The following is a 14,640-nucleotide window of genomic DNA, read 5'->3' as shown; positions in this document are numbered from 1 at the left end:
TGGTAGCAAAGGAAATCTTTCTTTTTGTAGCAGTGAAAATAGGCCCATTCTTGTGTTAACAAAGGGGGAAAAATCTTTAGGCACCAGCTGTCAATGTGGAAAAAGGATAAGAGGTGGACTGAGGTGAACAGGGATATCAATCTACTTTCATCCTAAAGCAGACAAAATGCCCCTCATCCTACCTGTCTGTAACTCATGGTAGTAAGAATTAGAATGTTTTATGAAAGTGATCTCAATATAAAAACACAAGGAATTAAACACTTATTCACCAATAATTTAAAACTCCTTTACTTTTTAAAAAACTTAGATGGTGGAGGTATAGGCATAAGCAAAGCAGATTCTGATATCATGAAGCTTTTATTCACAGAGGAAGACAAGTTAGGGGGTACTAGTGGCAGGGAGAAAACGAATACTGGGGCTAAGGCAAAAAGGGAAAGCCTCTCTGGTACGATGAAATATGAAGAAAGTGAATGGTAAAGAATATCAGGGGGAAGGGGGCCCAACATAGGAACATCTGTCTTATTTTAAGTGTTATGTTCTACTATGGTTAAATAATGCCGTGTAATTAAGACCACTGGTATGTATGAACTACTGCTGTGATTTACCCAGCACACTCCGATTTACTCCCAGAGAAAGGATTACCTATTTAATGGATAATAAAGATTTATACTAGAACTAAGAACCCAAGCAATGGTATTAAAAGATATCTAGCAAAATACTTTGGCACTATAGTTATAAATAAAAGTCTTAAGAAAACCTGCCAACAGTTGGCTGTCAAGTGGAATTCTTATACAGTAATCCGCTACAGTAAATTAGGAGTATATTAGTAGGCACGATCTTGGTTAACTTATATTCTATCTCTGTATAGTATTGAGTGTGAGTGCTTTTCTCTGAATCACTTCTCTCCACACATTGTAATGCACCTTATCAGATGAGAAAAATACTGAGCACAGACCAATTATATAAATTATGTATACAGTTGACCCTTGAACAATGGGAGGGTAGGTGGGTTAGGGACACGGAACCCCTCCCTTTTGCAGTGGAGAATCCTCCTATAACTTCTGACACCCCCTAAACTTAGCCATAATACTCCCTTGGTATCTTGCAGGAGATTGGTTCCAAGATTCCTCAAATGCCCTCCTGCCCAATGAACACCAAAATCCCCAGAAACTCAAGTCCCTTATATAAAACTAGAGTGCACTGGGTGAGGGGGGTCCCTCAGCCAGGCCTGCCCCCTCTCACAGTTTGGGACTCCTTGGGGGATGTCCGCCTGCCAGCTTAGGCCCACTCCACGCCATCGCTGTTGCGCTCGCTGCTCCCAGCTTCTGGCTGAGTGGCATAATTAGCATGATACCAATCCAAATTTAATAATCTCTGCAAAATATTGTATTAGCCTTTCTGCCACAAAACCCAAAAAATATTCCAAGTGTAAGCGAACACAAATTCCATTGTAAAAATGAACTGAGAGAATCATGTGACTAAAAACGGGTTAGCTAACCAGAAATTTCCAAACATTCAATTATACAGCTGTTGGCCATCAGGTAAAGCAGCTGAATGGTCTGCAATAAAGTACTGATTAAGTCAGAACCATGAGACTTAAATTATTTCCATGCTTCCATTCCACCTATCAAGCCTACATCCCACCCTTGGGACCAGTGCTTGCTCCCATTTCCTCAATAGAGGCTAAACATAAATGGGTCCAGGAACCTACAGCTGTTGATAAAACTGCTACTTAAGTGTACCCCCCGGTTCTGCAGTTCAAGCCTGGTGACAAGAATCAGTCAACAGCAACAGCTGCAGAAAAGAGCCTTAGCACCAGTTCCCCCAACTTTTAAAACCATTCTCCTTTACCCTAAGCTCTGACAAGAACAAATCTCTAAATCTTAGAAACAATACCGTTTTAAAAATTAACTTAGACACATGGTTATTTACTTTCTAATATTGAGCAGAGAATGTAAGGCCAAGATTTTGCCAGTGACCCCAACTATGCATGAATTCTTAAAGAACGAATTTTAATAAATTTTAATACTTGATGATAAAACGAAAATGTAATCCCATCTTTATTCCTTCACGAAGGCATAATTTCAAACTAATTTGTATTACAGATATGCAATGTTCTCAAAAAAATTGCTTTTAAAACATGGTTATTACTATCTAGTATTACCGTGTTTCCCCGAAAATAAGACATCCTCTGAAAATAAGACCTAGGGCATGGAAAGATAAGACATCCCCTGAAAATAAGACCTAGCGCAACTTTGGGAGAAAAATTAATATAAGACACTGTCTTATTTTCGGGGAAACAGGGTAGTTACATTAAATATCAGACTATTTAGATTTCTTCATGATTTTAGATTTTCTCCACAAATGACACAGGGGTTATTTTATATAAACAAGCATTAAAAGATTCATCCTTGCCGAAACCAGTTTGGCTCAGTGGATAGAGCATCATCCTGCGTAATGAAAGGTCCCAAGTTCAATTCTGGTCAAAGGCATGTACCTTGGTTACGGGCACATCCGCAGTAGGGGCTGTGCAGGAGGCACTGGTCAATGTTTCTCTCTCATCGATGTTTCTAGCTCTCTATCCCTCTCTATAAAAAATCAATAAAACATATATATATATATATATTCATCCTTGCTAATTGAGAAGATACAGTATGCATGCCCATTTTCAAAATTAAAGTCAGATGTATTCTGACCTAGCTAGTCCTCTAAGGTCTTTCCACCTCTGTAAAGTGGTGTGATTTATAACACACCAAAATGTAGAAAACAGCTTCCAAAATGTATATTGCTTCATACAAATCAGATAGGACTTTCAGGCCGTGAAGCCTACGGTTCTTTGTTAAGTTGCAGAATTCTGACTCTGGAGAGTAACTGACTACAAACTTATTTACCACGTTAGGTCTTTGTGCAATCTGTTAGACAGGTTCCCACTCCACCATTTAGTGTAAGTTAGGCTGGCTCAGAAAACAGGACTCAAAAGAGATCCAACAGTACTGCTCACATTCCAAGTGAGATGAAGCCCTGAAATTAAAATCGGACTGCAGTAACTGACAGCATGCACAGCGAGGGAAGTGAGCTCAAGCTTCCCCGATCCCTCGGCACTTGGGCACCACTCCAAGTGTCCCTACTCCGGCGCTTCCCCCCCTCCCCCCGCCTGGGTACACTTCCACCAGCGAGATGATGCCCACGCTCCCCCAGCCCTCCAGCCCCGCGCGGGGTGGTACTTCCGGGTGGAACAAAGAGCAACAAAGGGGTGGGTGGCAACCACCTCCCCGAGGGGCAAGCCACGACCCATCGGGTCGGATCCGCGGCGCCAACAGGAACAGCTCTCCACCTTTCCCTACCAACCCTGCAATTTCCCGCGAAGACGAGCCCGACTCAAACTCGAAAGCCCTCATTTCCATGAAGGAAGCGAAACGCTTTCCCACCATTTGAATACCGAGAAAGTGGCGCTCGGTTGAGCCGGCCAACAAAAGGGAGGGATGGAGCCCACGCACGGCACCGGCACCGGCGTGTGTCCCCCCGGCCTCAGTAACCACCTCGCTGCACCGGCCCGGGTGCCAGGGTGCGGGGTGCGCTGGAGGCGGAGATAAGGAGCCCAGACCAGCCGGAGCCTGGGAGGGGACCAGCGGGGATGGGGGAGGAGGGAGAGAGGACTGGGGGGCGGAGAGGACTGGAGGGGCGGAGCTCCCGCGGCCGCCGGGCTTTGTGTGGAGTCCGGGCCCGGGTAGATGTTTGGACCTGGAGCTAAGAGGGTGGGTGCAGGAGACCCGAGCAGGGCACCCCCAAACCTCCGCTCCCAGATTGGCGGGCGAGAGCGATGCCGGGGAGGGCCGCCCGCTCCGCCGCCACCACGAAGGGGCGCACGGCCGGAGAGGGTCCGGGGGGAGCCGGGCGTCTCCCGGTGCCCGCCGCAGACCCCCCTGCAGCACCTCCCGGCAAAGGGGCTCCCCCTCCAGCATCGGGGCCGGAACGGGTTAAGATGCGGACGAGCGTCGATCCCTCCCTCCTCCTCCACCTCCTCCTCTTCCCCACCCCTGAGCACGGGGCCACCCGCCACGGCGGCCTCCAGCCCGGCGCCCCGGCCCTGCGCGCCCACCCTGCCGGCACTCACCATCGTAGTAGTAGCAGACTTTCTTTTTGCCGCCTCCCTGACTGTACGCCATGGGCTCCCCGGCCGCCGCCTCCGGGCTCCTCCTCCTGCTGCTGCTGCTGTCGCCGCCGCCGCCGCCCCGGCTCCGCGGGGAGAGGAAAGGGCTGTGGATTAAGTAGGGACGGCCGTCTCGCGGGGCTGGACGGGCCCGAGGGTGCAGAGGAGAGGGCGCAGGAAGGGCTCGGTGCCGCCGGGCGGAGGGGCCGGGAGCGCGGAGCGGGGGAGGTCGCGGCGCCAACTCGCTACACTGGGGAGGAGGGGGAGGGAGCGAACCACCTCCGGAGGCGAAGGGGAGGTGGGAGGAGTCCACTGTGGCTTCCACGGGGAAGGGAGGGGCACGACTTAGAGAAAAAGGTCCTTCGGTCCTCAAGTACAAGGCCTTCTAATGAAGAGCACCTTGAAGAAGGACGGGGCAAATATAGTCTTGGGATTAGAAAAGAAGATCAGGCTTTCGCTTTTCACGTAGATGAAAAGGGGCGTTGAGTGGATGACTGTCCCCCCCTCCAGATCTTCGCACAATGGTTGCGCCTATCTCGAGCATGCGCAGTCGGGGGGGGCTTCCCTCAACTGTAGCCCGCCGGGCGGCGCAGGCCCCCTCCGCGCATCCCCTGCGTCCCCGCCCCCACTGTCGCGAAGCTCCCGCCGGAACCAACCACGTGCCGCCCAGCGCCGGCCGGGGCGGGACCGCTGGGGCACGCCTTCCGGCACCCACCTCCCCGCCTGTCTGCAGCCCGCCCGGGGCCCTCCTGTGCCAGGGCGTGCGGGCGATTTTCTCATTTATTCGTTTCTTTTTAGAATCTTCTTTCCCCTTTCGCCAGTACTTGCTCCGCGGTTCTGAGGTCTCGTGTGAGTGACATCACAGACGTGGAGGAGAGGAGTGTGCCGCCTGGGTTTGAATGAGCACTTGTGGGACCCATGTATGCAGTCAGGCACGGGCCCAAGGACTTGCTTTTCTAATGGGTTTCACTGACACCTAGTTGTACTAGATAGCCTGTGAACTCATGTGAGACTCCCAACAACTCTGAGACGCTTGCTTTCGATCCCTTCTTGGGATTGAGGAACGTGGTCCTCTCCAACGTTGGTGGTCTGGGGTTTGAAATCAGTCTTTCTCCAAAATCCGCACACCCTGTGTTAATGTACTGGCCTGGACCCTGCCAGACCAGAGCAGAAAGCTAAGAGAAAAATGTCAAGTTCATGGAAGGTATGAGTGAATACCTGTGTTCAAGTCAACGTTTATCAAGCACCACATTACGCCAACCACCTTGTAGGTAAGGGGTGGGCAGCTGGCAGTGTAGAACTCTTATCCCAACTCTATCATTCACAGTTTTCTCCAAATACATGTTGATAGTATAACTCCCCCCTCCCCCCCACCCCCCACCCAATTACAAAGAAAAAAGAAGCCTTGTTGAAGCAGGAACCATTTGGAGTCATTTGGATATAAAAATATCCCCTTTATTTTGATATTTGACTTCAAAATTCCTAAGGTGGTCATACTTAAAAGAGCAATTCCCTCCCACCTCCCCCAAAGAAATTTAGGAAAAGTAAATCCAGGATAACCCTTTACTCCCCTTCCTCCAAGTCTGTATTTTTAACAAGCACTTCAGGTAACTGATGCAGTTGGTATAGAAGCCACTGTGAAAAACATTGGCTTAGAGATAAGAATTAATTACATGGTATTGACTTTTTAAAATTTGTTTTTAGCAATATAGAATATTTTTTAAAAAATCCAACAGTATTTCAGACCAGACCCTGCCCCAACCTACACAATCAATTTCTACTCCGAAGATACTTATCTTTTAGCTCTCTCTTCTGAGATTTATCTTCATATTTCTTAGTAACATCCTTATACAGTACTATTCTTTTTGTGTGGAATTTTTTTTTTTTTTTTTTTTTTTTTTTTGCATCTGGGAGTTCTTGATTTTTTACAGTTTGGTCTATTGGGTTTCTACTTCCATAAAAAATCAACTATATATTTATACTCTAGTACCCTCAAACATATTATTTTTTTATCTTTCATTCCTCAATATATCAATATCACCTTACTTATATAAATCATAATTCATTATATTATGACTGTGTACCAATTATTCATAATTGGTAAACTAACAATAATAATAAATTTCCTTTTTTATTGAAGTTAGCCATTGCCTTCTTTTCTATTTTTAAAAAATATATGTATTTTATTGATTTTTTTACAGAGAGGAAGGGAGAGGAATATAGAGTTAGAAACATTGATGGGAGAGAAACTGGGGATGTGCCCGCAATCAAGGTACATGCCCTTGACCTGAATCAAACCTGGGACCTTTCAGTCTGCAGGCCGATGCGCTATCCCCTGAGCCAAACTGGTTAAGGCACCGTTGCCTCCTTTTCTATGCTTTCCCCCCACTCTGTCCAGTCCAAAATCAACTTGGTATATTCTGAAAACAGAATTAAGTTAATTTAGTAGAAACTGATGTTCTTCTCAGAGTCAACATAGTGAGCTCTGAAAATGAGCCTTCAGGAAACTGCCCTACTTCTACCCTCTCCTCCCCTCAAGTCTGTTTTCTGTGTCCCTTATATGGTGGTTGTACCCCTTGAGCTCAACACTTGCCCAATTACAGTTGCCCACAGCTTCTCATTAGAATAGAGTTTCAGAAGAGGAGGGACCAAGTCTGTCCTGCACATGAGTGTATCTAGTGCCTATGACTGGGGACAAGTCACTTAAACTTTATAAAATCTGATTTGCCTTATCTGTAAAATGGAGTCATATTTCATAAACAATAAGTTCTCATGAATATTGAATAACTCAAATAGGAAAAGTATGGAATAGTTTTTAAGCAATAAAGAACTATGTGAATATGTTATTATGATGAATCTGTTATAGTAATAACAATTATTAGTATTATTATTGTTTTCATCCACAGCACTTAGCCTTGAACTTGTGAGAACAACTTGGACACATTTTGATTGGTTGAGGAACTTGTTGTTTTGTTTATTATTTAACACTTGTAAATCAACGGAAACAAATTACCCTTTGAAACTGGCTTTGGAGGAGTTAAATCCAGTGATAAGAAGAGGCCAAGAGAATTATGTACTTAAATATCTAAAATGAGCTTTAGATAATCAAAGGTAGAGATAGAATCAGTAACTGAAACCTATTGACAAGCTCCACGCTTCACTTACTGTTTTCAAACTTGTCTCTATCAAACCATTAAAAAAAAAAAGAAGTTTTAGATAATAATATTGAAGAAAGCAAGTTGAGAGCTTGGTTCATTCATAGAATGCTTAATTGAGGATTGTCTTTATTCTTTAACTATTTTTCTTTAGTTCCTCCTCTGTCTAGATCACATGTGTCAAACACAAGGCCCGCGGGCCAAATCCGTCCCGCCAGGCCTTGCAATGTGGCCCGCACCGCGCTGTCATCATTGCACTCCGCTGCGTTTCCATCACAATGACAGTTTATGACTGTTCAGTAAACCATTCGGCCCGCAATTTAGGCTGGATTTTAGATTTTGGCCCCTTCTCTGATTGAGTTCGACACCCCTAGTCTAGATGAACTTATTTTTCCAGTTCTGGAATTATTCAGTTAAATGATCTGTTAAACATAAGTGGATTATTTAGAAATAGGACTCTAGTCACGCACCACTTCACAATGAGGATATGTTCTGAGAAATGTGACATTAGGCAATTTCATGGTTATGGGAACATCATAGAATGCACATACACAAAAGTAGATAGTGTTCTACACACCTAGACTAGCTATATGGTGTAGCCTATTGCTCCATGCATGTATAGTATGTTACTGTATAAAACAACACAAGTAAAGCACAAGAGACAGAGACGCAGTAAACATGAGATGTAAGAAGATGTTGCCAGTGTAACATGTATACTGTTTTCTAGCAATACTTTTTCGCAAGTAGAAAGAGTACACTTTAAGGCTTAAAAGTATACTGTAATAAATACATTAACCAGTAACATAGTTATATATTATCCTTAACCAGTATTCTGGACTGTATATAATTTATATGCTATACTTTTATATGCCTGACACAAAATAGTTTGTTTTGTTGTTTTTTTACACCAGCATCACCACAAACATGTGAGTAATGCATTGTACTACGATGTCACTAGGTGATAGGAATTTGTCAGCTCCATTCAACCAACGATACGCTTTTATTGATTTGAGAGAGAGGAAAGGGGAGAAAGAAACATCGATGTGAGAGAGAAACAGCCATCAGTTGCCACCATATACACCTCAACCAGGGATTGAACCCGAAACCTAGGTATGTGTCCTGACTAGGAATCAAACCTGTGACCTTTTTGATGTACGGTATGACACTTCAATCAACTGAGCCCCCTGGCCAGGGCAGCTCCATTATAATCTTAAGGGACCCCTGTAGTATATGTGGGTCCATTGTTGACCAAAATGTTATGTGATGCATAGCTCTTTAGAAACGAGTTGCCTTAGCTTATGTAAAAATTAAGCCCTGCTACCAACTGCTACAGATAGTTTAATTTTTAGTTGTTATAAAGAATTATGTAAATTTGTTTCTACTCTAAAGAAATTGAAATTTCTTAGTGTTAAATTCTACATAGCAGTTATACAACATAATACAGAAATGAATACAGAAGGTAATACAGAAGCATAGTGACTAGATTGTCTGGTCAACTGGGACTTAAGTGACCTTCCACTTTACTGCCTGTTAATGAGGAAGAATTGGGAAGGTATTTGCAGGCTAAATACCAGAGAGTAGGTTTAATGATAGACACCAGAACAGTGTACTGGTGGTTGTAACTTTCCTCCAAGTGGCAAGACTTCCTCACCATGGTGGAGGTGCTGTCAACCTGTGCTCCCAGACTTAGGTCAGTCCCACTGGGAAGCCCTAACAATTGTGATCAACACTTTCTTTCTAGAGACATCCTATTCACTCCCACGCCTGTACTTCTTGTGTGGAAGCCAGGCATTGATTTCTCCACTTCCAAGATCACACTTACACCTTGTTGTTGTCATAAGAGACTTTCAAGTGTTTAAGGAACTACCAATAGATCACAAAGGCCTCTGAAGACTGTGGAAATCTTTCGGAAATAGGGTCACCCATAATTACTTCGAGGAATTCCCCGGAGGGATAACTAGCTCATTTATGTGCACTCCGAAAAGATGGAATTCACCTCCATTCACAGGCCTCAGTTGTGACAGATAATAGAATTGCCCTAAATGGCAGATTCTGAACCATCCCTAATAGATCCAGCTGTACTTAGAAGAAAGGTCAAATTAAAGCTTTAAGGAGAAAGCCAGGGCTTTCTAAGGTAGACCTTGATGGATTTTGGGATTTCAGGAATCTGGGGACATGATTGAAGTCAATACTGCAGACTGACCTCATCCTGCTGCTTGGCTGTTGTTGTTAGTGCCTTAAATGCCCCATGAGACAAATGGAATGAAGCGCTGTTAGATTCCTCAGAGTGGTCAACGGAGTCATATTTCCACAGGAACATGTAAGTGCTGCCAAGAACGTGTGGGGTGGATTGTTTGAAGAGGAAGGTCTGTCGTGCCTTGAGTGTTCCTACACATCCTTGCTGAATATGCAATATCGTGAGGTTTCTCTGTCAACTGACCCTGAGCAGTTTCTGTGGCTAGTCACGTAGACAGCTAAGTAGGTCAAGGTGACCATACCATGACTGTCATGTATCTGTCTGCTCTTGGGGTAAGGGAAACTGGCTTGTTCACTGCTCGCTTGAGAAGTCTGACCCCTTGGTCCCGGATTTCTCTTGCAGTGCAGCCCACTCTGTGTGTCGGTGTCATCTTTGTCCATTACATATTCCCGGTGGGACTTGGGTGCAAGAGGAACTGACCCAAATATGTTCATGTTCATTCCTCTTGCTGTGCTGTGAGCCATAAAGTACTTTGTCTCTGACCCAGGAGTCTCGAGACTTCAGCCAGAGTCCATGAAACTAGCACATTAACTTACTAGCTTGCAAGAAGGGATAAAGATCTGAAATGCTTCACAGTTTGTCACAACAGAGTTCCAAAACATTGTCAGCAATGAGAAATATTTCCTTCTACTGTGAACCCACAGAGATTGCATTTCCATTTCTGGGTAAATCCTAGGTGGTTCTTCATGATCCTAGGGGGTAAATGCAAAAATTCCTAGGAAACTGCACACCAGCTTTGGACAGGTTTTACTGGAAAACTCCATCAGATTAGTAGTAGAGAAAAATGCATATTCTCTTATCTCGTTTGTGCTGATTTTTTTTTTTTTTTTTTTTTTAGTTTCTTTTTCCTCACCTGAGGATATTCTTTCCCGCTGATTTTTAGAGAGAGTGGAAGGGAGAGGGAGAGGGAGAGGGAGAGAGAAACACCAATGTGAGAGAGACATATTGATTAGTTGCCTCCCACATATCCTGACGAGGGCTGGGAGCCTACAACTGAGGTTTGTCCCTTGACCAGAATGGAAGCTGGGTCTGCAGTGCAACACCATATCCACTGAGCCAAACTAGCTAGGGCTAACAGCCCTGCTTTAATGTAATCACTGCTTTAAAGGCCCTATCTCCAAATAAAATCACGTCAAGGGTGCTGGGGGTGAAGGCCTCCATATATTTCAGCCCAATAATCAGCCCAATCACTGGAGGAAACATTATTTTATTTGTTTTCAGATTTGGAGTAATAGATGTTAATGTACACAAGTCTCATTTTGTCCTGAGATCCAGACTCTATAACATTAAAATAGCCTCATCTATTCTGTAATACTTTATAAAATCCAGTGTATGAAATTCATGCATGGGGGAGGTGTGTCCCTCAGACCAACCTGCGTTTTCTCCAATCTGGGACCCCTCAAGGGATGTCATCCCTCTCACAATCCAAGACTGCTGGCTCCCAACCATTCGCTTCGCTTGCCTGATTGCCCCTAACCACTCCCCTGCCAGCCTGATCAATGCCTAACTGCTTCCCTGTTGGCCTGATTGCCCCTAACTGCTCTCCCCTGCCAGCGTGGTTATCCCTAACTGCCCTCCTCGGCTGGCCTGATCGCCCCTAACTGTCCTCCCCTGCAGGTCTGGTCCCTCCTAACTGCCCTCCCCTGCAGATATTGTTCCTTGCAACTACTCTCCCTGTAGGCCTTGTCCCTCATAACTGCCCTCCCCTGCAGGCCTTGTCCCTCCCAACTTCCCTCCCCTGCAGGCCTGGGTCCCCCACAACTGACCTCCTCTCCTGGCCCAGTCACCCCCAGCTGCCCTCCTTTGCAGGCCTGGTCCCTCCTATCTGCCCTCCCCCACTGGCCATCTTGTGGCATCCATCTTGTGTCACCTGGGGGTGGCCATCTTGGGTGTTGGAGTGGCGGTCAATTTGCATATTACATCTTTGTTATATAGGAGGATATCACGAAACTTCCCTTAAAACTTCCTACCTTGGTCAGGGTTCTTGGTTGCCAATTCTGGTTACCATAAGCATAAAAGGAACGTATTAGAAGTGTATAGAGAGCTGACAGAATTGATTGGAAAGCAAAAAGTGGAACAGGCTTGGAAAATAAACAGGAATCAACCAATTTAAGACAAGTAAGACACATTAAAATACCTTTATGTGAGGGGCTTGGTCACAGTGTTTCTTCCTCAAGAGAATTGGAAACTGTGTTGCTAGTACCACCACTCCTAGCTCCAGACCTTGGAGTCAGCTGCCACTGTCACACCAGTGACACACACTGTCCCTTCCTTCTCTGTGTACTCCAGGATAAAAGTTCTGGCCACGAGCATTCAATAAACAGTTCTTAGGTCATGTACATCAGCTGTCAGGAATTAACAGAAGGAAGCATCTGGCCTTTTGGTTGGGATATGGGAGCTTGACTTCCATCAAAACGCACCAATGATAACCAACGATACTGCCCCCAAATAAGTAGAGGGTAAAAGTGCTTGCTGGTCAGCCAAAAAATGAAAAAATGTACACCTTTGGTATTTGCTTCTACTTATTTTATTTTTATTTTTTTGGGTTGTTAATCCTCACCTGAGGATATTTTTTCCATTGATTTTTTAGAATGAAAGGGAGGGAGAGAGACAGACAGAAAAATCAATTTGAGAGAGACAAATCGATTGCCTCCTGCACGTGCCCCTGCCCTGATGGGCTGGGAATGAAGCTTGCCTCGGAGGTACATGCCCTTGACGGGAATCAAACCAACAACTCTTCAGTCTGCAGGCACATGCTCTAACCACTGAGCAAAATTGGCTAGGGCTGATAATTGCTTCTTGATACAAATGGCTGATAATTCTGGTGGTTATCTCTGTCTTATACAGCAAGGCATATCTTTATTTTCATAAAAATAACTACTGTTTATCTCATAGACATCAGATTCTACTAAGGTCATGTGATGGTTAATTTTATGTATCAACTTGGCTAGGCCTCAAGGTGCCCAGATATTTGGTTACACATCGTCCAAAGTGTTTCTGTGAAGGTATGTCTAGATGGAATTTAACATTTGAATCAGTAGATTGGGTAAAGCAGATTGCCCTTCCTAATGTAGATGGGCCCTATTCAACCAGTTGAAGGCCTGAGTAGAATAAAAGACGGACCTCTTCCTGAGCAAGAGGAAAGTCTGCCCGCAGATGGCCTTCAGACCTTCACTGCAGTGTTGACTCTTGGCGGGTGTCCAGCCTAGTGGCCTTCGGAGTGAAGGACATCAGTAATTCCCTGGGTTTCTAGCCTAATGACCCACCCTACGGATTTTGGATATGGCTACTTTGTAATTGCAAGAGCTAGTTTCTCAAAATAAACCTTCCTGTAAATAAACACATCTTATTTATTCAGTTTCTCTGAATTGTTTTCGTATAGTCGTGTTAATAAGGATGGATACTCTGTCACTGAAGAATAAATCTGGTGCACTACAGCTCTCCTGTGTTAAAACTTTCTGTATATCTTCATTGTTGAAAGTATTACATAGATCCTTCTTCCTCCCCCCACCCCCAAACCCTCTTTCAGCCGTCTCCTGTCCCCCCACCTCCCCACCCCAGGAACTCATCTATGTCCACGGGGTATGCATATATGTGTGCAAGGTCATTGGTTGATCTCTTCCTACCCACCCTCTCCTGCCTTCCCTCGAAATTTCAAACTTAGGATACCATAGAAACTAAGGAAGAAAATAACTGAATAGCTAATTCATGTATTTTGCTGAGTTTCCTTTTACACTGTATTTCCAAGTAATTTAAAAGTACTTAGAACAGGCAATAAAGACTTTTGCTATTCCAAATGGAAAATTATTCAGTATCTTTATAATAAAGATCCCCTAGAATTTAGCTTAGCTCATTTTATTCTATTAGACAAAACTTTTCATTAAATTACTTCTTTTATTACTGCTTTCCATTACATTACTTGCACTCATTGATTAAGTAGAATTGAAGCAGGGTTAATTATTAATCTTACTTTTATTTCTTCATTTAATTGTTATTCTACTAAAATTTTAGAATAACAGGAAATGCATAATATTGTAGATTTCCTAAAAGTTAATTTGCAAATTGAACTTGGGTATATTAAAATTAAATTTTAAATCATTTAGAGAATAACCTTGATAGACTTCTTTGATTATGAAAGTGCTTGCCCTGGTGCTTACTTGGTGCCTAGCTAAATTCTAATAAAATTTTCTTTTTTCCTTTTCCTTCCTCCTTTTTTTCCTTTTCTATTTTTCTTTTGGAAGTGTCTGTACTTTCAAGATTATTTTGCTGAAACATAAATATAATCCTAGAATGGTTTCTATAATATGAGTTTTTGTGGATTCTATGACTTTTAATCCCTACATATTTGGAATGTATTCTTCTAGGCTAGGGGGAGAATGTTGAGCCTTATATGTGATAAAAGTATTCTATTTTTCAGATTAAAATATGTTTGACAATTTATAGTTGTCTGATTAATGTTCTCATTGAAATGTTAGATGAAAGAACAGTGCTATTGATAACTGATAACATACAGACACTGGGAGTACAGTAATTCTCTCTTGGCAGCACAGTCACTTCCATCTCATACTGTCCCTACCTTACGACCTCTGAAACAAGTGGCTAGAGTGTCATCCCAATATGCCAAGGTTGTGGGTTCGATCCCTGGTCAGGGCACATACATGAATCAACCAATGAATGCATAAAGTGGAATAACAAATATCTCTCTTTCTCTCTCTCTCTCCCCTCCCTCCCTTCCTCCCTCTCTAAAATCAATAAAATTAAAATTAAAAAATAAAACTATAAATATATACCAATTTAAATTTGCCTTTCTACGCTCAATAATTTATAATAATAAAAGTGTAATATACTAATTCAACCAGACATCCTTCTGGACGAAGCCAGGGCTGCGAGGGACGCTCTCCTGGGTGCCATAGGGAAGCCAGTGCTGGCAGCCAGGGGAAGGAAGGCCTATTGTACGAATTTCGTGCATTGGACCTCTAGTTCCTATATAAATAAATGCCAAAATATTCCATGAATAAGATAAGATTTGTCTAAACAAACATTTATTAGGTTTTCAAAAATCTTTGGCTTTTATAAAT

The 14,640-nt window shown here is 43.6% G+C and overlaps 1 protein-coding gene across 2 annotated transcripts in view; it reads right to left on the bottom strand.

Moving 5' to 3' along the window:
* HDAC2 (histone deacetylase 2) overlaps positions 1 to 4,458 on the bottom strand; it is a 29,356-nt gene extending 24,898 nt beyond the window's left edge. Inside the window, exon 1 of one of the 2 annotated variants that reach the window (XM_036414513.1) lies at positions 4,115 to 4,458. In XM_036414513.1, the coding sequence (XP_036270406.1) occupies positions 4,115 to 4,166 (52 nt within the window). In that variant the 5' untranslated portion in view covers positions 4,167 to 4,458. The remainder of the gene's footprint in view (positions 1 to 4,114) is intronic. The other variant, XM_036414515.2, reaches the window with a different exon arrangement.
* Positions 4,459 to 14,640: the final 10,182 nt, after the last annotated feature.

Source organism: Pipistrellus kuhlii, unplaced genomic scaffold (genome assembly GCF_014108245.1).
Source record: "Pipistrellus kuhlii isolate mPipKuh1 unplaced genomic scaffold, mPipKuh1.p scaffold_m20_p_5, whole genome shotgun sequence".
NCBI lineage: Eukaryota > Metazoa > Chordata > Mammalia > Chiroptera > Vespertilionidae > Pipistrellus > Pipistrellus kuhlii.
Note: the sequence above shows the minus strand (reverse complement) of the source record. Positions and strands in the feature narration are given on the sequence as shown.